The sequence below is a fragment of the Vipera ursinii genome (assembly GCF_947247035.1).
Source record: "Vipera ursinii genome assembly, chromosome: 3".
Classification (NCBI taxonomy): Eukaryota; Metazoa; Chordata; class Lepidosauria; order Squamata; family Viperidae; genus Vipera; species Vipera ursinii.
The window spans coordinates 109,422,043-109,442,901 of NC_139516.1; the positions used below are offsets into that span (position 1 = coordinate 109,422,043).

General features: G+C 42.8%; 1 protein-coding gene across 1 annotated transcript in view; it reads left to right on the plus strand.

Moving 5' to 3' along the window:
• Positions 1–11,159, plus strand: part of LOC310638025 (centrosome-associated protein 350-like) — a 130,049-nt gene extending 118,890 nt beyond the window's left edge. Inside the window, exons 36-39 of the mRNA XM_083358712.1 lie at positions 1,176–1,577; positions 1,959–2,105; positions 3,095–3,217; positions 6,660–11,159. Of these exons, the coding sequence (XP_083214838.1) occupies positions 1,176–1,577; positions 1,959–2,105; positions 3,095–3,217; positions 6,660–6,821 (834 nt within the window). The 3' untranslated portion in view covers positions 6,822–11,159. The remainder of the gene's footprint in view (positions 1–1,175; positions 1,578–1,958; positions 2,106–3,094; positions 3,218–6,659) is intronic.
• The last annotated feature ends 9,700 nt before the right edge of the window (positions 11,160–20,859 follow it).

Below are 20,859 nucleotides of genomic sequence, written 5' to 3' on the forward strand. Positions count from 1 at the left end.
TATCCCGCCCTTCTCCGAAGACTCAGGGCAGCTTACAAGCTTAGCAGTAGCCTTCATTCTATGTATATGCCTGCTTATTAGGGCTTTCATACACCCCCCAAGCGGCATTATTACAAAGTCAGCTTAATTGCCCCCAACAATCTGGGTCCTCATTTTACCTACCTCGGAAGGATGGAAGGCTGAGTCAACCTTGAGCCTGGTGGGATGCCAACCTGTACTAATTGCAGGCAGCTGGTGTTACTTAAGGAGGCATTAGCCCACTGCTCCACCAAGGTTTTGAGCGAGGGGCTCCACCTGCCTATATAACAGTAGGCGTGAGTCTTCAAGGATCCCAATATTGCAAGTATCTCCTTTCTGGGGGATCAGAAATCCATCAAGAGACAATATGGGAGATGACAGCATATCGATGTACAAATATCAACAAATTTTCTTTGGGCAATTATATATTTTTTGTAAAAAAAAAGCTGATGACAATAAATTTAACTCACTGTTTTAAACAACAAATTATACATGCCACAAACTGCTTTTAGAACTCTAGTGTTTCAGAGGTGATTTATTAAAAGGCAAAAAGAGTCTCTGAGAAAATGAAATATAAAGATTTCATTGGATATTTTGTAGTAGGTTTGGCTTGACCTTTGGGTTTAGAATATTTGCTTTACTTTTTTTCAATTTGGGATAACAACTGAGCTCACATTCCTATATTTCCATCTAGTTATATCCTCACAAGAATACAATGAAGATAATGACCATTCCAAAGTAGGATAATAATATAATTTAATGTGGGTCATTGTAATTCTAGTCAGTATACTTTTCCATGTTCTGTGTTTTAGTTTCCTGGGTATAGAACTGTATTCTTGAATATTGTTGTTTCTCTGTTAGGGATGCAATTCATGAGTTACTGCTGTTGTACCATTTCCATTTATCTAATTGGGGCTTCCACATGTGACTTGGTCTGTATGGTCGCGTACCTCAGGAGGTCTCCTAGAAAAAGCCATTAGACTTTCTCTATATCTCACTTTCTTGCACTCTAAGAACAAAAAAGAGTTTTAACAACCGAAAATATGATTATATGTTATTAAATATTAAAGCATTCATGGATAACACATATCAAAATCAGGAACATAGTGCAGGGAATATTTAAGGTTCTAAGTAATAATTGCTTTCTTATTGTTTAGGAAAGTCCTGTATTTGGTGCAAGTGGACAGGAAGAACTTGCCAAGAGGCTGGCAGAACTGGAACTTAGCCGGGAGTTTCTGAATGTGTTAGGAGATGACCAGGATTGGTTTGATGAGGATTTTGGCTTGAGTTCACACAAGCTCCCTCAAAACCAAGCTGAAGAATCAGCAGTGTTACCTAAGATAAAACTGCCAGAAGTGTCCCCAAAGCCATGTGAAGAACCTTTGGCTATACCATACGTTGCAGAAGAGGTGGAGGAGTTGGTGCACGCAGCAGCTGAGAAGCTATGGAAATGCCAAAAGTTGGGGCATGATCTTCAGGCCCTCAGCAACCCCAGAGACATGAATGAATCCCCCCAAAATGATGACATTGAAACCATTAGTAAAGAAATCTACAAACAGGTAGGGAAGTTATCTCAGATTATTGTGAAATGTATGAAAATAAAGGAAATTTACCCAACCTTTTTTTAAAAAAGGAATGCTATTTTGGACTCTGGCATGATTAGTGATAGAATGCAGTATAAAACAAGGTATGGTGTGCTTGTGGAAGACAGATACAATGAAGTGTGAAAGAGAAAGGAGGGTATGGAAGCATTTTTCGAAAGGGTTAAAAATTATTGGTCCAAAGAATGCAATAGTGAAACAAAATTACATTCCACTTGCTGCAAAGCTAGTACTCAGTATAAATACTTTCATAAATATTTTTGTTTAGTTCTTTGAAAAATGATATAGTATTATAATAATATATAATGGTAATACAATGTTTCTTTTATTTTTATGAAGGTTGTGTTTGATTTAACAAGAGAGATTTTTGAAGAAATCTTTGCAGAAGATCCAAATTTGAATCAGCCATTATGGATGAAACCCAGCAGAATAATTTCTGGATACTTTCGACGAGTAAAAGATCCAAGTGATCTTGAAGAAATAAAAGTAGGAATAAGATAAATAGCTTAAACTTTAAATATATTTATAGAAATAAAGTGCAGTTCACCTAGATAGCAATTCTCAGATGTTTTGGTCTCAGGACGTCTTTATATTCTTAAAAATTATGGAGGACCCCAAAGAGCTTTGGTTTACATGGGTTATATTTATTGACATTTACTGTATTAAGGTTTCAAATTGAGAAATTTTAAAAACTTTATTTGTCTTCATGGACCCTCTGAAAGGGTCTTGGGCACTCCCAGGAGTCCCTAGACCACGCTGACAACTACTGGTCTAGACTCTAGAACTTAAGGTAGAATGTGAAGTCTGGTGGAGTTTTATTATGCATTTTTATCTGAAAACTAATTTTCTTACGCCATCAGTCATATTCCAAGATGGGTGTGCATGTGATACCATCTCTCATTTTTCCACTATAGTTTCTTCTTACTGCTGATTTCGCTTAAATATTAGTTTGAAATAGGATATGAATGAATGCTTCTATTTCTTAAAACTAAGGAAGGCTTTAACTGTCACTAATACTTAACACTGTTCCAGTTAGAAATCCATCCAAGAAGGCCTACATCTAACATGTAATATTTTTTTAAAAAAATACAATGAATTAAAATTGTATATAATGAATTAAAATTCTCCCAATACAACAACTAATGATAGCTATCCCTGAATTAATAGGTCTGGGGGGGAGAATAGTTCCAAAAAGTGCCTGATGCTGCATTTATCCATATTCTGGAATGTACAAGAGTTGAATCAGTGTCATAATTCATAATGAATTTCATGGATATTTCTAGAGTTAGCTACCAGGTTGCTTTACTGTAGTTGTAATTGCCTAGCAATACAATGTGTTTTCTGTTGCATATATGCCATGTCTGTGTCCTCACTTGAAATGTTCTCCCTGAAAGCTGCTTGTAGAGATGATGTTGCAACTAGAGAAAATGTATTTAGTTAGCATTCATTATTCTTTTATTTCTCCTTTATCCAAGGTGTTTATAACAACTGAAGTTCTAAAGCTCTTAAATTTGAGAAAGGAATCAAATAATAAAACAGACTGGCAGAAAATGATGAAATTCGGACGAAAAAAAAAGGATAGAGTGGATCACATATTGGTTAGTAATTATTTTTTCTATTATGCGTTGTAGTCTGGCATAAATACCTAGCAGCCTGCATGGTTTGAAAAAAATGGGTTAGATCTAATGTTGCTTACACATTAGCTTGTTCTTCTCTCCCAGATTTGCTTTTAGCCCTCCTAAGCAGAAGGATTGTAGATATGGGAAGAACTCCATTCCCCTATTGGGCAAACCATATTTTTCCTTATGTGTACTCATCCATATAAACTATGGATAAATGTCAACTAAAATTAGGCATTTCCAAATTTAGGTCTTTAAGCAGAATATATATATATATATATATTCTTTGTTATATTCTTTGTTATAATATATATTTGTTATATATATTCTCGCTTTGTTAGCTTCTCAGCTAACAAAGCGAGAGAGAGCCTGTGGCCTAGAGGTGAAAACAACTGCCTAATGTGCAATCAGCCCAGGTTCGAATCTCAGAAGGGTATGGCTGACTGATGAAAACTAATAAGTTTGAAATGCATATCAGTCTCCCCTAATTCTTTGTTAGCAATTTAAAAATTTACACAAATATGAGCTGTCAACTAAAATTAGGCATTTCCAAATTTAGGTCTTTAAGCAGAATATATATATATATATATATATATATATATATATATATATATATATATATATATATATATATATATATTTCAAAGCCGGAGAGCCAGCGCTTGTCCGAGGACATCTCCGTGGTCATGTGGCCAGCATGACTAAACACCAAAGGCGCACGGAACGCTGTTACCTTCCCACCGTAGTGGTCCCTATTTTTCTACTTGCATTTTTACGTGCTTTCGAACTGCTAGGTTGGCAGAAGCTGGGACGAGTAACAGGTGCTCACTCTGTTATGCGGCACTCGGGATTCGACCCGCCAAACTGCCGACCTTCTGATTGACAAGCTCAGTGTCCTAACCCAGTGAGCCATACACACACACACACACACACACACACATATATATATATATATATATATGAGCAACGTTTCAACGGAATCCCATCTGTCATCCTCAGGCTGGTGGCTTCAGAGATCCACATACAAACACCAAACTAAGCAGAATATATTACCGTATATACTTGAGTATAAGCCGAATTTTTCAGCCCACTTTTTGGGCTGAAAAATTCCACTTCGGCTTATACTCCAGTCAACAAAAAAAACTTACCGAGGACTTGTGCGCGGCCGAGGCTTTGGTGCTTCCGGGATTGCGCGCACCTCTCCCAAGCAGCCGCCATCCGGAGACCTGCCGAAGTTTGGGGAGGTTTGGGGAGGTGCGCGCGCACCTCCCCAAACCTCCCCAAACGTCGGCAGGTCTCCGGATCTCCGTGCCTTGCCTGCCTGCTTCTTTCCGCTGCGGAAAGAAGCAGGCAGGCAAGGCACGGAGATCCCGAGACCTGCCGACGTTTGGGGAGGTTTGGGGAGGAGATCCGGAGACCTGCTGACGTTTGGGGAGGTTTGGGCACCTCCCCAAACCTCCCCAAACGTCGGCAGGTCTCCGGATCTCCGTGCCTTGCCTGCCTGCTTCTTTCCGCAGCGGAACAAAGCAGCCTGAACGAAGCAGGCTGCTTCTTTCCGCAGCGGAAAGAAGCAGCCTGCCTGCTTCTTTCCGCTGTGGAACGAAGCAGCCTGAACGAAGCAGGCTGCTTCTTTCCACTGCGGAAAGAAGCAGCCTTCTTTCCGCAGCGGAAAGAAGCAGCCTGCCTGCTTCTTTCCGCTGCGGAACGAAGCAGCCTGCCTGCTTCTTTCCGCTGCGGAACGAAGCAGCCTGAACGAAGCAGGCTGCTTCTTTCCACTGCGGAACGAAGCAGCCTTCTTTCCGCAGCGGAAAGAAGCAGCCTGCCTGCTTCTTTCCGCTGCGGAACGAAGCAGCCTGCCTGCTTCTTTCCGCTGCGGAACGAAGCAGCCTGAACGAAGCAGGCTGCTTCTTTCCACTGCGGAAAGAAGCAGCCTTCTTTCCGCAGCGGAAAGAAGCAGCCTGCCTGCTTCTTTCCGCTGCGGAACGAAGCAGCCTGAACGAAGCAGGCTGCTTCTTTCCGCTGCGGAACGAAGCAGCCTGCCTGCTTCTTTCCGCTGCGGAACGAAGCAGCCTGAACGAAGCAGGCTGCTTCTTTCCGCTGCGGAAAGAAGCAGCCTTCTTTCCGCAGCGGAAAGAAGCAGCCTGCCTGCTTCTTTCCGCTGCGGAACGAAGCAGCCTGCCTGCTTCTTTCCGCTGCGGAAAGAAGCAGCCTTCTTTCCGCTGCGGAACGAAGCAGCCTGCCTGCTTCTTTCCGCTGCGGAACGAAGCAGCCTGAACGAAGCAGGCTGCTTCTTTCCGCTGCGGAACGAAGCAGCCTGCCTGCTTCTTTCCGCTGCGGAACGAAGCAGCCGGCGGCGGAGGCTTACAGAACGGCGGATCGGCTTATACTCAAGTCACCAACTTTTTCCAGTTTTTGGGGGTGAAATTGGGGGTCTCGGCTTATACTCGAGTCGGCTTATACTCAAGTATATACGGTATATATATATATATATATATATGTATATGACCTCTAGGCCACAGGCTCTTTCTCGCTTTGTTAGCTGAGAGGCAAGGGAGATATGTGTTAAGTATTTGTTAAGTATTTTAGAATACCTTGCCAGGCCCAAATACAGGCCAAACCTTATTGCCTATATCAGCCTAACCTAAGGCCATCCACAAGCTGGAGTCGCAACTGTGACGACTCATTATTTGTGTAATTTTTTTGGATTGCTAACAAAGAATTAAAGGGAGAATGATATGACCATTTCAAACTCATTTGTTCTCATCAGTCAGCCATACCCTTCTGTGATTCGAACCTGGGCCAATTGCACCTGCCTGATGTGCAATCTCTTCTCATTGGCATCTGTCAGTCTCAAGAGACTATGGTATTGTGCTCTGGAAAGAGGTCCTAAAGCAGCATCTGGTGTGGCTAAAAGGGCCAATTCGAGAGTGGCAGTCCCTTCCGCACTGAGGGCAGATACAATCTGTCCCCTGTCCAGAGGGATCTAAAGGACTTGGGAATGGACATTAACAGCTGGGAAACCTCGACCTCTGAACACTCAGCTTGGAGGCTAAAGACACAGCATGGCCTTCTCCAATTCAAAAAGACACTTGTGTGGCAGGCTGAGGCTAAGAGGCAGTCCCGGAACCAGCGAAATCTGGGGGCTGGACGGGGGACAGATTGTATAATGTTGACTCTTAGTGACCTCATAAATAGTGATAAAGTCCTATTTTTACATTTTTGTTTAACTGTATTATATCTAGGAATTATTATTCATTTTCTTTTCTTTTCTTTCCTGTGAGTTATTGAAAAACTAAATGACCCCTGTAGCTTTTATATAATGATGGTTATATGGTTTTACAATAATAATTTTTATTATATATGTTTACAGAGTAGTATATTAATAGTGGTGACTTTTCTTTTTCCCCTTTCTAATTCTAAGGTTCAAGAATTGCATGAAGAAGAGGCTCAATGGGTCAACTATGATGAAGATGAGTTGTATGTGAAGATGCAACTAGCAGATGGCATTTTTGAGGCCTTAATTAGAGAGACTATTGATCTCCTCAATCAGATCACTGAAAAAAAGAAATTGTTGCTTGTCTAACATCAAATCATATATTTTTTTTTTCAAAATGATTTTCCCGGAGTACAGTATGATCCTGAGATTGGCTGAGAAGTGACACAACGTCTCCTCTTCCTGTGCTGCCTTTGGATCTCCTACGCTGGATTTGTTCCCAAAAGGCTCCCCCTTCCCCAACATGCTTTTGCCAATTCAGTATGTACAATAATACTTGGCACTTGTTCTTTCGATATCGGCAGTTTTTAAATGGTTGGGATAGAGCACCAAGTACCCGACGATGGAAACTCAAGTTACTAGTAAACATTCGTTTTAATAACTGCTCTACTTTGTTTCATATGTAATTTATAACTCTGTTTTCCGACTTAACAGTGTATATGTCAGTCCAACCAAGTATCTATTCCTCGCTCTGATGTAATTTAAATCTTTTTGTCTCATTATGGATCTACTGTCATTGGATTAATGCATGCAGATCTGAGGAGTCATGCTCCCGTTTTTCAGCTACGTTTTTATTTCCATTTCTTAAATGATTAATCTAGGATACTTTTTCTACTTTTCCACTATATTTGTTTTTCCTCAGTAAACCACCAGCTGCTCCTAAGTAAATGGTACTCAGGATTCTCTCAGGATTTTAATATGTGAGAGATAGGAAAAAATGCTTACATAATGTGGGCCATTTGATTCCTCCCTTGCTTACCACCTTACTGTAATGTACTGGTGAAACCATTACTTGAACTAGCTAGGGTTAGGAGTGTATGTACCAAAGAGAGTGATACTCAGTGCTTGACTCTGGACCTGATTTTTTTATGCTTGTGACATTTCTTATAACTTATTTTATAACTCATAAAAAATAATTGTTGAGTGCTCTTTGAATGCACTGTTACGGGATTTAAAACGTCGGAACATCTGTACATTAAGAATGCATGTCATAAAAATGAGGTTTCATACTATGTGCAAGAAATGCATCAGAGACGAGAATCTACAAAGATCCAAATGTATGGGATTTTTTTTCTATTATGGGGTAGAAACGGATTGTGAAGAGGCACATGTTACGTCAAACTAATGTACTTGGAAAGGGAAATAGGATGTCAAAAGCCCTTTTGCCAAGATTTACATGACTGTTAGAATAGGCCACTGTCAAACACAGTGTGGCTCATACTGCCTCCATTTGTCCTCCCCCACCCCCTCAGTTTTCTCCAGGGAACACAAAATAATCTAGGCTTGACTACTGATGCCTTAATTTGAAATCTGGATTACTTGAGGAACCATTGAATCAGAGTGGATTCAAAATCTGTTAATCTATCCCAGCAGAAACAGCGTTCCAAAGCATAGAAGGAGGCATTCCAAAGACTTTATGCACCTATTTATGCCCCTTTTCCTTTCATCTTTAGTTTCTTGGTCTTCCAGTTAGTATGTGTCTGCCAGTACTCTCTTTTGAAACTTTTTTTGATTTATTTGCTGTTTGCACAGTGTAACACAACCAAGATAGCTCCTTTTAACCAGAAAATATACAAAAAATAGTTATTGGCATACAATCAGAAATGCTCATAGGTAGATTGACAGAACCATATTTGTAAACTTGGCTGATTAATTATACCTAAATGGGCTAAAGGAACAAAAGACAGAATAACTAGCACATAGACTTTACTAGTATGTAAATGCCAACTTTAAACAAATCTGGTGGAGCAAGCTGCTATGAGTTAAGTACTTTTCATACTGAACCTCAGAATGTTTTTAATACATATAATACATACAACTTTAATACACTTTAATACAAAGTTGCTGTTTTTCTCTCTCTTTGTTTTGGAACAAATGAGGCCATTTTCTGTCACATACAGCTAAATTATGAGAATCTAGGGAATATCCAAGCAAAGAGGATTGGGGAAGTCACCAGCCAAATTGGTAGCTATATTGATCAAAGAGAATATTGACATGCCCAAGGTGATTAAAGGCGATAAATTGCTTATCTCAGAGTTAATGCTGTGATCCATAGTGATGCAAAATTTTCACTGCAACCAAATCTAGAGAAACAGGGCCAACATATAGTACAGATTTAAACTCAGAGAACTGTGGATATTATAGCATTTTTTTTGCTGGCAACAACTACTTGAGCATGAATCCAGGAACAGTCTAGCGACAACTTTGGCTGTTAAGAAATGGTCTTCAGTATTGCCTCATCAGCTCCATTTATACCAGAAAGAGCAACCCATTCAGGCCTTGTATGGCATTTTTCTTTGTATGTGGCAAGTTCTGGGAATTCACTTTATCTTTAAAGATACCTTTGACTGATCACTACTAATATCATACATCCAACTAAATTCCAGCTAAATCGATCTAACAGCTAAACTGCATGTTACCAAAGTTGTTCAATTTCTAGTATGGTATCTGGCTGATATGGTGTAGGCCTTTAAGGGCTGTTAACACTGGGATTCTTGAGAAGGAAATTCCCTTTTGGCTCAAGTGCAATTACCTAATCACATCTTGCAATTGAATAGACTGGGTGAAGAGGGTGTCTGCAAAATGAGAAACCGAGTAAGGAGGAAAGAGTGAATAACTACTTGCCTTAAATAGATGTTCTGGGCAACCCTCTTTTGCTCTTTGCACTGACACATTAAGGATGTGTTCTTCCCCAAATCCCCTTTCTGCTGCCTCCATTCAGATGACCCCAAATATTGATGCCTCTTTGTCTCCCCCCCACTAGAGAGAGGGGTTATACTGAGGTTCTCTTATCATAAAAAAGGGCTGGAGACTTGCACTCAAATACCTGTTGATTTCAGTGATTATGGCTACCAGATTCAGCCTTTGTACCATCGTGCAGAAACTTACTATTATAGCTTTCTATAGTGCTTAATTATTCCTGCAAGTGAGATTGGAGGGCCATGTAGCTACTCTGGAAAAAACACCTGAAAACATTTTTTAGGATTTGCTATAATACCTCCAGCTCACTTTCAGAAAACCTATGTGTGTATAAATATATAATACATGCTGTTGTCACCCACAGATTCATGCATTCATATACCCGAGTGTCATTTCCCATTTTTTAATTTCCGTGCAAATACAGGCACGATCATTGTGTTTACTAAATGTAATTTAGTGTAAAGTGAAATTTTAGCACAGTGCCCAGTGAATCCTTTAGAAGCTTGTCCTTTTTCCATCAGAGTTCAGAATGGACTTAAGCAGCATAGAGGAGTTAATTATGACAAAGAATCACTAATTGTCTTGGAGAGTATATCCTGATTATATTATATTATGCCCAGCCATCAGAATTCACTTTGGAGAAAAACACTGACAATAATATATATATAGCACAGCTAGAAAATATGGACTGTGAATGCTGTTTTATTCTGTATTAAATGAATTTTTGAGGAAAATTGCATACCTCAAAATGTATGCAAATATAAAGAGCAACAATCTTTGTGGATCTGTTCCTGACCTATAGATTTAAGATAAAATCCTCAAGATGTCATATTAAAGCTAAATTTAAATGTAAAACCATCACCAAGAAAACTATTTTATATGCTCTTGTATAATCGCCATTTACTTCAAAGGGAGGCTTGAATAGGAAAGTGGTTCCATGGATTGTAACCTGTCGCCTTTTCAGTGCTCCAGTATTTCAGAAAATTTAACAGCAAGGTTTTATGGCCTGTTTGGCAAGGGGGAGGAGGACAAATGGATGATCTTCAAAAAAAAGTGGCCTTAGCATTTTTGCAATACTTGAATAAAAGTGTGTATTCACTAAAGAAATACCATAGCACAGCATTCAGAGACCTTTGATGTCACTGCACAGTAAAGCCTTTTTTTCAAGCAAGTTTATTAATCAGAACTGAATTATGTTCCAGCAGCAAAAATAGTTTTGATGGTTGTAAAGTAATTCTTTGTAAATTGTACATTGTCAATATAAACAGGGAAAACTCATCTGAACTAATTTAAAATCTCATGGATAGAGTGAAAAACTATACATTATAACACATTGGAGTAAATAAAAGTTTTGAGAGAGCCTTTGCTTACATTTTCAGAGTTGTCTAGGAGAAAGTATTCTTCCATGCATACTGTGCTGTGCAGATACTGTTCCTGCCTATGTGTTTATGTAAGTAACTTATTCATAGGTTTCCAGGCCAATTTCAGCCAATGTACACACTTCTTTGTGTAGTACGGCTTGGTAGAATACAGGGTGTTCAGGTTCATGTAATTTTGAAATGTAAAATAAACCAGAATAGTCTCTGGGTACACCAATGTAAATACCTTTGTTATTTTGAGATGTACTTTAAGAGTATAAAGTCTGTAAATGGTTTATAAATTATACAAATAGTTTATCGGTCTTTAAAATAAAGTACATTTGTTCATATGCTGTTTGTTCTGGGTAAATGTAGGTCCCAATTCCCTTAAAAAATATTCACCAGTGACAAGTGTGTTTTAATTACCCAGATTGTTTTCTTGGTCAAACCAGTGTCTAATTAATCCAGTATCATGTTTCCAAGATCAAACAAAGACCTCTGGACATTCCAACATGAAGATATTTCATTATTCCTTTAATAATGGAGTCTCCTATATGCAGAAAATATGTTTACTAATATTAGCAAGGATTATTTCTTCTCAGTTGCCACTTAAGGTTCTTTAAGCCTAGAAAAGAAACAGAGAATAACTATAGCAAAAGGCCACATTGGTCTTCATAATCAATGTTCTGAGTCAATATTCAATATGATTAGTTTTCATTACTAATCATGGCTTAAATTAATAAATACAGACAAAACTCTTAGTAAAACAAATTTATTGTAAGAAGCAGCAGACAGTATATAAAATGAGAAAAGGTTATGGGATGTATCGTCGTTTGTAGTACATTGCTATACAGTCACAAAATCACTCAGTATAAACTTTGTTCAGAGTATTTCAATAAGAGATTACCTGGTTCCAGCCAAAGCAGCAAGTAGAGGAATCATGGAAGAAAGGCTGAAGGGTAGAAGAAGAGTATTGGTTTTTTCCCCAAAAGTAAATATTCCTTATTTGATTTTAAAATTTATTTTCATGTTATTCAGGCCAGTTAGAGAGTCCATTCACCTGCTCAGATGAGAAGTTAGCCCACTTAGAGTAGTCATATTGGGAAGTCCATGGGGGCAAAGGATGCGAGTCTTCATACACATTCCTAGTACAGTATCTGATACGATTAAGCCAACACATAGCTGAAAGAACAAACTCAGAAGACAGGATGGGGCAAACTTGCATTTTCCCTCATACCTTGGAAGTCTGTTATTGAAGGGTCCTTAATGCTCTCTGAGCTTGGTTGTTTTCTTGCAGACATTTCATTACCCAAATTAGGTAATGTTATCTAATTTGGGTAATGAAAGGTCTGCAAGACAACCACCAAGCTTGGAGAACACCAAGGACTCCTCATTTCAACCCTCAGCTACAAATATTTTCCTTTATTGATAGGTTTCTTATTTCCACAATATTTTAAATGGATGGCCATTTTCATATCTTATTATATGAAGTTATTTTCTCTTCTTGAGTCTGAAAACACTCCCAGTTAGGCTGCTTGGATGGCCTTTAATTCTAGAATTACAAAGAAAAAAAGAAAAGGAGTGAAGCAAATCCACAGTTTATAAAACAATGGTCCAATCTCTGAACATGCAGGACTTCCAGATTTGGATTAATTTCACAGCGAAATAAATGATTTTTTTTTCACCTCCAGCTTTCCCCCCCCATTACTACTTTATGTACTGAAATATGATTTCTATGCACTCATGAATATCATACCTTCTATTCTTTTTATCCATATTCAGTATTCTTATCCCACAATGCTGAATATGGCATACTACGGTACTGTTTATGTGATTAGGTAAGAGGGGAAGACTATCACCAAAGCTGAATTTCTTCAAACAACTATGTGTGTCTAAGAATATATTAAAATAGTCCCTTAGTCAGAAAGATGTTTTCTCTTTTATAGTAGAAAATAAGTGTTAAGAAATACTGTGTTGGGTACATACCCAAATATTAATTAGAAGAACTTAGGGCTGTTGTGATTCAGGGTCAGCCTGTGGGTTCGGCAGTTGGGTCGGACGACTCAGAGGAGGAGGGGGGTGTTGAAGACCTTGCTGACGGGGTTGAAGATCTTGCTGATGATAGCCCTCAGGCAGGCCCCTCCCACTTGGTCACCATGGAGACCCAGCTGTGTGAGCCTGACAGTGTGGATGAAGATGACCCACAGCTGGCCCTGTTCAAGGACGCCCGACGCAGAAGGCAGTCAAGTAGGAGTAAACAGAGGAAGGCTATGGGGCTTCTCGGAAGGAGGCAGAGAGAAGCCACACCCTGAACTCTTTATAAAGGGAATGTGTGGGGAGGGCTGGTTTGCTGAAAGCAACCACTCAGATAGTGTTTCAAAGCTCCTGTATCTTGGTTCGTGTCTTGTTTGTTTTTGTATTAATAAATTTGGCAGACGTAATTCCAGCCTCTTGCCGTTTGTAAAGGGGTTGCCTTTTCTGCAGGGCCGGTAGCAGGCTGGTACAGAACAGTTTGCTTTCAGCCTCCCACCCCTTACTAATATTATGGAGCAGCTACGTGCTGAGAATGCCCAGCTCACCCAGCAACTCACTTTGCTGGCAGCTCAGGTGGCTCAACTGCAAGCTCAGATTCATGCTGCACCCCCACCATCACCCCCACCCAGGAGAAAATGCCAAGTTGCAATGCCGGATAAATTTACAGGCACTCCAGAACTGTTTCCTGCTTTCCTGGGAGAATGCCAGCTCTTTATCAGCGTGAGAGCAGCTGATTTCCCCACTGACCGGGATAAGGTGGGGTTTGTGTTAAGCCTTCTTTCGGGTGATGCAGCTCGTTGGGGCATGCCTCTGCTGGCTCAACCTAACCCATTGTTGGACAACTTTGTGGGGTTTTGTGATCATATGCGTCTGATGTATGAGGACCCTATAAAGACGCAGACTGCTACTCGACGCCTGAAAGCTCTGAGGCAGGGTCAACGCCCCCTACAGGGCTATAGCAGCGATTTTCGGCTGCTTAGCCAGGATTCCGCCTGGAATGAGGCTGCGCTTGTGGATGCCTTCCAGGATGGATTGTCGGAGGAGATGTTGAATGAGCTGGCCCGTGTGGATATTCCCTCAGACCTGAATGGGCTGATCCATCTTTGCCTGCGGATCGATGCTCGGTTGCAGCAGCGAAGGAGTCGCCGTGCCACCCCACAGACCCCTGCAGCCCCTGTTGTGCGTGAGCCCCCAGTTCAAAGGGAGGAGCCAATGGAGCTGGGTGCCGCCAGGTCTCGTCTATCGGTGACTGAAATGAACAGACGACGATCGGGGGGGTTGTGTTTTTACTGTGGGGACCCTGGGCATTTGGCTGCTTTTTGCCCAAAGAAGCGACAGCGGGCATCAGTGACCGAGCCTGCCCCGAGAAAGTCCCCTACTTTTCTGTCGGGAAACGCCCCGAGCCCGATCTAGACGGTGTGATAGATCGGGCGTCCCACAACAACACTGAGCGACGTCTTTCCGATGCTGCCTGTGGACCTCCACGGCATTTGATTTTGGAGGCACATCTGATCCTTCCAGGCAAGCCAGAGGGGATTCCAGTCCATGCCTTAATTGACTCTGGGGCCACCACAAATTTTATGGACTCAGCATTTGTGGCCAGATGGGCTGTTCCCCAGTGCCCGGTGGATCCGCCCATGTTAGTGGAGACTATCGATGGTCGAGTGCTCCTGTCTGGGCCTATTACGGCCACCACGCAACCATTATGTATGGCCATCAGTTCCCATGTGGAGGCCATCCAGTTCTATATCACCTCAGATCTGCACTTCCCCGTGATCCTGGGACTGGCGTGGCTCCGGGCGCATGACCCACAGATCTATTGGTCACAGAACTTGGTCACCTTCCCAAGCTTGCAGTGCGTGGACCACTCCTGCCATATCTGTGCCGGCCAGGTGGAGGGTTTCCCAGGGGTTTCCTTGCCTCCTGAACTGTCCGACTTTGCTGATGTGTTCAGCGAGACAGAGGCGGATCAATTACCCCCGCACAGGCCCTATGACTGCCCCATTGATTTAGTCCCTGATGCGCCTCTCCCAGTGGGGCGTTTGTACTCCATGTCGGACCCCGAGTTGGCTGCATTGCGGGACTTTCTGGAGAAGAATTTGGCTCGTGGTTTCATCCGGCCCTCGTCCTCGCCAGTGTCTGCACCCGTGCTCTTCGTCAAAAAGAAGTCGGGCGAATTGCGGCTTTGCTGCAATTATAGGAAACTCAACGCCATCACGGTGTGCAACCGTTACCCGCTGCCCCTCATTCCCGAACTCTTGGACTGACTCCAGGAGGCTAAGATCTTCACGAAACTGGACCTGCGTGGAGCTTACAACCTCGTCAGGGTTCGGCTGGGTGATGAGTGGAAGACGGCGTTTGGTACTCGCTATGGACATTTTGAGTACACGGTGATGCCGTTTGGCCTGACCAACGCCCCCACTGTGTTTCAGCATTTCATGAATGACATTTTCTGGGATTTGTTGGATCAGTTTGTCATGATCCACTTGGACGACATCCTGATCTACTCCCCGTCGCGTGAGGTGCACCATCAGCATCTCCATCAGGTCCTGCAGCGACTCCGAGAACATCGGCTGTTTGCCAAGTTGGAGAAGTGCTAGTTCTACCGGGTGACCATCGATTTCCTGGGTCACCGCATTTCTCCTGAGGGCATCGCCATGGAGCCGAGTAAGGTGGAGTCTTTGCAGAGTTGGCAACCCCTGCGTTGCGTGAAGGATGTTCAGCGACTTCTTGGGTTCGCCAACTATTACTGAACTTTCATTCCTGGGTTTGCTGCCTTGACAGCCCCCCTCACCCGGCTCCTACAGAAGAAGACTCGGTTCCAGTGGAACGCTCCAGAGCAACAGGCTTTCCAGACTTTGAAGGAAGCCTTCATGAAGGAGCCCATCTTGAAGCATCCTGACCCGCAACGGCCATTTGTTGTGGAGGCGGACGCCTCCGACATTGCCATTGGGGCGGTGTTACTCCAGGCAACGACACCCAGCGGTACCCTCTTCCCTTGCGCGTACCATTCACGAAAACTGAACCCTTCGGAGTGCAATTATACAATCTGGGAGAAGGAGCTGCTGGCCATCAAAGCGGCGTTCGAGGCCTGGAGGCATCATCTGGAGGGAGCGCGGCATCAAATCGAGGTCCGGACGGACCATAAGAATTTGGAAAGCCTGCAAACCGCTCGGAATTTGAACCAACGCCAGATCCGGTGGTCTCTTTTCTTTGCGAGGTTTGACTTCCGGGTTCGGTACATACCTAGTGGGCACAATCAAAGAGTGGATGCTCTGTCCAGGAAGCCCGAATATTCCCGAGTGGAAGACAAGCTTCTGCCCAGGACAGTGATCCCCGTCGAGTCTTTTGCTGCGGTGCGGGAGCCGGTTGATATACGGGCTCGGATCCGGGAGGCACAGCAGCAGGAGGTGTGGGTGGCTCAGCGGAAGGAGGAGGTGGGGCCAGATTCTCCTTGGACGGTCACGGATGGACTCTTGTATTATCGTGACCGGCTCTACGTTCCGGGTGGGCCACTCAGGGGACTCATCCTCAGCCAGTGTCACGATAACCCGGCGGCGGGGCATTTTGGCCTGTTCAAGACCCTGAACCTGGTCTCCCGTACCTTCTGGTGGCCCTGAGTCCGACACGATGTCCAGTCCTATGTTACCTCCTGCATCCCATGCAGGCAGGCCAAGTCAGTGACAGGGGCCCCGCTTGGATTACTGCAGCCTTTGCCAACACCCAAAAGACCCTGGGGGGCTGTGTCCATGGACTTTCTGACGGATTTACCCCCATCCTCTGGTTTTATGACAGTGTATGTGGTGGTGTACATGCTGACCAAGATGGCGCACTTCATCCCCTGTCGCGGCTTACTGTCAGCCCGCGCCACTAGTCGTATGTTCATTCAGCAGGTGTTTCAGCTGCACGGCCTCCCTGATAGAGTCGTCTCTGATAGGGGGGCCCAGTTTACAGCCCGCTTCTGGCAGGAGTTGATGCATGCGTTGGATATCAAGATTTGCCTCTCGTCCGCGCATCATCCTCAAACTGACGGGGGATCCGAGAAGGTCATTGGTATCCTGGAACAATATCTGTGCTGCTACGTCAATCTGCAGCAAAACAATTGGGTGGACTATCTGGCCATAGCTGAGCTTGCATTTAACAATTCGCAGCACACCTCCACACAGATGACACCATTCTTGGCCAATGTGGGATATCACCCCCGGTTTTCCCCCCTTTCTCCCGTGGACTCACCGGAGCCGGCAGCGAACAACTTCATGGCAGAGTTACAGGCGATCCATCGATTGGTGCGACGTCAGTTAGAGAAGGCCAAGGCCGATTACAAAAGGTTTGCTGATCGGTCAAGACGGGATACACCTCCACTATCGGTGGGAGATCGGGTCTGGTTGTCCACCAGGAACCTACCGTCAACACAGCCGGTGAGAAAGTTAGATCACCGATATTTAGGACCGTTCCCAGTCGAGGCTGTCATCAATCCGGTCGCCTATCGCTTAACTCTGCCACGTTCCCTGCGCGTGCACCCAGTCTTTCATCGGTCTCTGTTGGTCCCCGAGCAACCGGCCTGTCCACTCCGCCGAGCGGAACCTCCCCCATCAGGACCTCGTGATGGAGGCAGCACCCCCGAGTACGAGGTCGCCAGCATCAGGGATTCCCATTGGCTGAAAGGTCGTTTCCAGTACCTGATTGAATGGAAAGTTTACGGTCCAGAGGACTTCACCTGGGAAGACGCGACTGCCGTTCATGCCCCTGCGTTGGTGACCGCTTTTCATGAACAATTTCCATCCCGACCGCATCTGGATCGGCAGACCCGGGGGAAGGGCCCTGCGGTGCGGGATAGTGTTGTGATTCAGGGTCAGCCTGTGGGTTCGGCAGTTGGGTCGGACGACTCAGAGGAGGAGGGGGGTGTTGAAGACCTTGCTGACGGGGTTGAAGATCTTGCTGATGATAGTCCTCAGGCAGGCCCCTCCCACTTGGTCACCATGGAGACCCAGCTGTGTGAGCCTGACAGTGTGGATGAAGATGACCCACAGCTGGCACTGTTCAAGGATGCCCGACGCAGGAGGCAGTCAAGTAGGAGTAAACAGAGGAAGGCTATGGGGCTTCTCGGAAGGAGGCAGAGAGAAGCCACGCCCTGAACTCTTTATAAAGGGAATGTGTGGGGAGGGCTGGTTTGCTGAAAGCAACCACTCAGATAGTGTTTCAAAGCTCCAGTATCTTGGTTCGTGTCTTGTTTGTTTTTGTAATAATAAATTTGGCAGATGTAATTCCAGCCTCTTGCCGTTTGTAAAGGGGTTGCCTTTTCTGCAGGGCCGGTAGCAGGCTGGTACAGAACAAGGGCTGAGCTGAATGCAGATCCCATGAGTCACTCTAATACTGATGGAAACGAAGGAAAATGTTAATAAATGTACGAGAGCAATTCGGAAATAACCCTCCATTTGGTTATCAATGACAGACACTCACAGATACAGAACCTTTATGCTATACATTAGAAAACTATAACATTACTTTTTGACATTATCACCATTCAAATTGAGGCACTTGTCATAACATCTTACAAAGTTTGAAATTCCTTAGCTCAGTGCCAAATCTGGTCTATGGAGGGGGAGGTGATCAAAAACATCCCAATGGAACTGCTTCAAAACTTCTTGGGTGCGCCTAGTGGTGTGTGGGTGAGTATTGTTGTGAACCAACACCACACCAGAAGTGGTGCCACAGAAAATCCCATCAAATGTGAAGATGCCAAAGGAGTACTGCTAGTGAGGTTCATGCAGTATAGTTCAACCATCAGTTCAGAAGTCTACTGTGAAATGTTACGAAAACTCAAGACAAGCCATCCATAACAAGCGTTGGGGCATGCTGACTCCTGTTGTGTTGGTTCACGATAATGCTCGCCCGCACACCTCTAGACGCACACAAAAAATTTTGAAGCAGTTCCATTGGGATGTTTTTGATCACACACACACACACACACACACACACACACACAATTAGCCCAGATTTGGTGCCGAGCAACTACTACTAAAGAATTTTAAACCTTGTAAGATGTTATGACAAGTGCCTCAATTTGAACGGAGATTATGTTGAAAGTAACGTCGTAGTTTTCTAATGTGTATAATAAAGGTTTTGTATCTGTATATCCACTGATAATTTATTTCCAAATTGCCCTCATATTTAACTGATAGCCTGTATTTGCCTCATCAAGGGCAATCTTAATTCCTTCAGATTTCACTATTTTCCCCCTGTTGATGGTCAGTGTGGCACATTTTTTTCAGTCTAAAAGCCATTGCAATATCTTGGTTGTATATATGGATAATGTTGAGCAGCGATTCCATTTCAGATGATGTTTTTCCATATAGCTCCAGATCTTTCATATAAAGGAGGTGGGATAATCTGGCAGGCATTTTTAATGTTTGATGGCCATGGCCTGACTCACATGACTTTCAATGACTCTGGGTGGCTCACAACAATTGAAGAATTTGCAATAAATTAAATAAAAGATAAAAGATGCCAGGTTCCTTCAGATTGTGCTCATAAAGATATTCTCAAGTCCTTGTGTCTTTTGTCACGTTGTTCTTAACCTATTCTGACATATCAATATCGTTTTGATAATTTAATATTTAGAACTGTACACAAAACTTTAGGTGTGGGATTACTACTGTAGAATAGAAGGGAATATGAACTCCATACATCTTTGATACAAAGCTTCTTTTAACACATCCCAAAATGGCATTAGTTTTTGTAGCAGCTATTGCACATTGCTGCTCATGTTCATTTGCTTCTAATGACCTACTTAAGTTCTTCTCAGATGTGTTTGCAAGTACTGAACTCCCCTTCTATTATGTTTTATTTTTCCTCCCTGCACTTTATATCGTACATTTCTACATGTTGAAAGACATCTTTTTCCTTTCACCCAGTCTTCCATCTTGTTTAGATTAGATTACAATCTCATTCTACCATTTTAATTGTTGGCCAAATCTCCTAATTATATGATGTAGTATCACACATTATTTGGACAGTTTAAATGTATGTGCTACAAGGAAGAGAAAGCTCTGTCAGGCTTTCAAGGTTCTCTTACTATACACTGTCAAAAATGGATCTCCAGTATTTCTTATGGAATCAGTTTCCTGACCTGACCTACCTCAAAGGGGTAACCTGAATTTTGATAGACTGGCAGTGTTGTACCAAAGAGAATCAAGGCAGGAATAATTTTCTACTGTTCCATTGCTTAATAATTCTTACTATTAGGAAACTCCTCCCTATTTCCAAGTTTGGATCTGCCTCTGACAAGCTTCCACTCTTTGCTTCTTGTCCTATCTTTGGGTGCTATGAAGAATAAATTGACATGATCTTCGCTGAGGCAGCCCTTCAAATTTTGGAAGACTGCTATCTTACCTCCCCTCACTCTGCTCTTTCTTAAGCTAAACATACCTAGTTCTCTTAACGGTTCATCATGTTCATCATTTAGTTTCTAGACCCCTTATCATCTTTGTTGTTCTATTTTTTATCTGTACAGTATAACCTTGAAGATATTTAAGCAGCCCTTCCAATTCTTTTGGGGTTATAAAACCATATGGAGATATAACCTATTCTGAAATTCATGTTAAGCAGCTGGCAAGGTAATACAGGATCCAATCTGGGTCAGTCACCGTGACCATGAGGTTTTGTCTTCCTAGCTTTTGTACTTGTACTGGAGCCCATTTTCAGGGAACTTCTATCTAACAGAATGTGTGCTGTTCTGTGTGCGATATTTCTAGTGCCTCTTGTATGTGGCTTTTTAGATGTTGATTGGGGTGTATTGATGATTGGCTTTGAAGTCACTAACTGTTGTTTGCTTGTGTTGCCCAGCTCTCGCCTTCTAAGTACTTGATGCATATTGCTATGCATGCTCCATCAGCCATGTTAAAATCTCTTTAGGCTGAGCAATTATAATTACAGTATCAGCAGCAAATAAATTAATTTTATGTTGTTGTGCAGTTATTTCTGTACCAAATTGTTATTTTGGTGTAGCTGAATTTCTAGTGGTTCCTGTGCCAGTA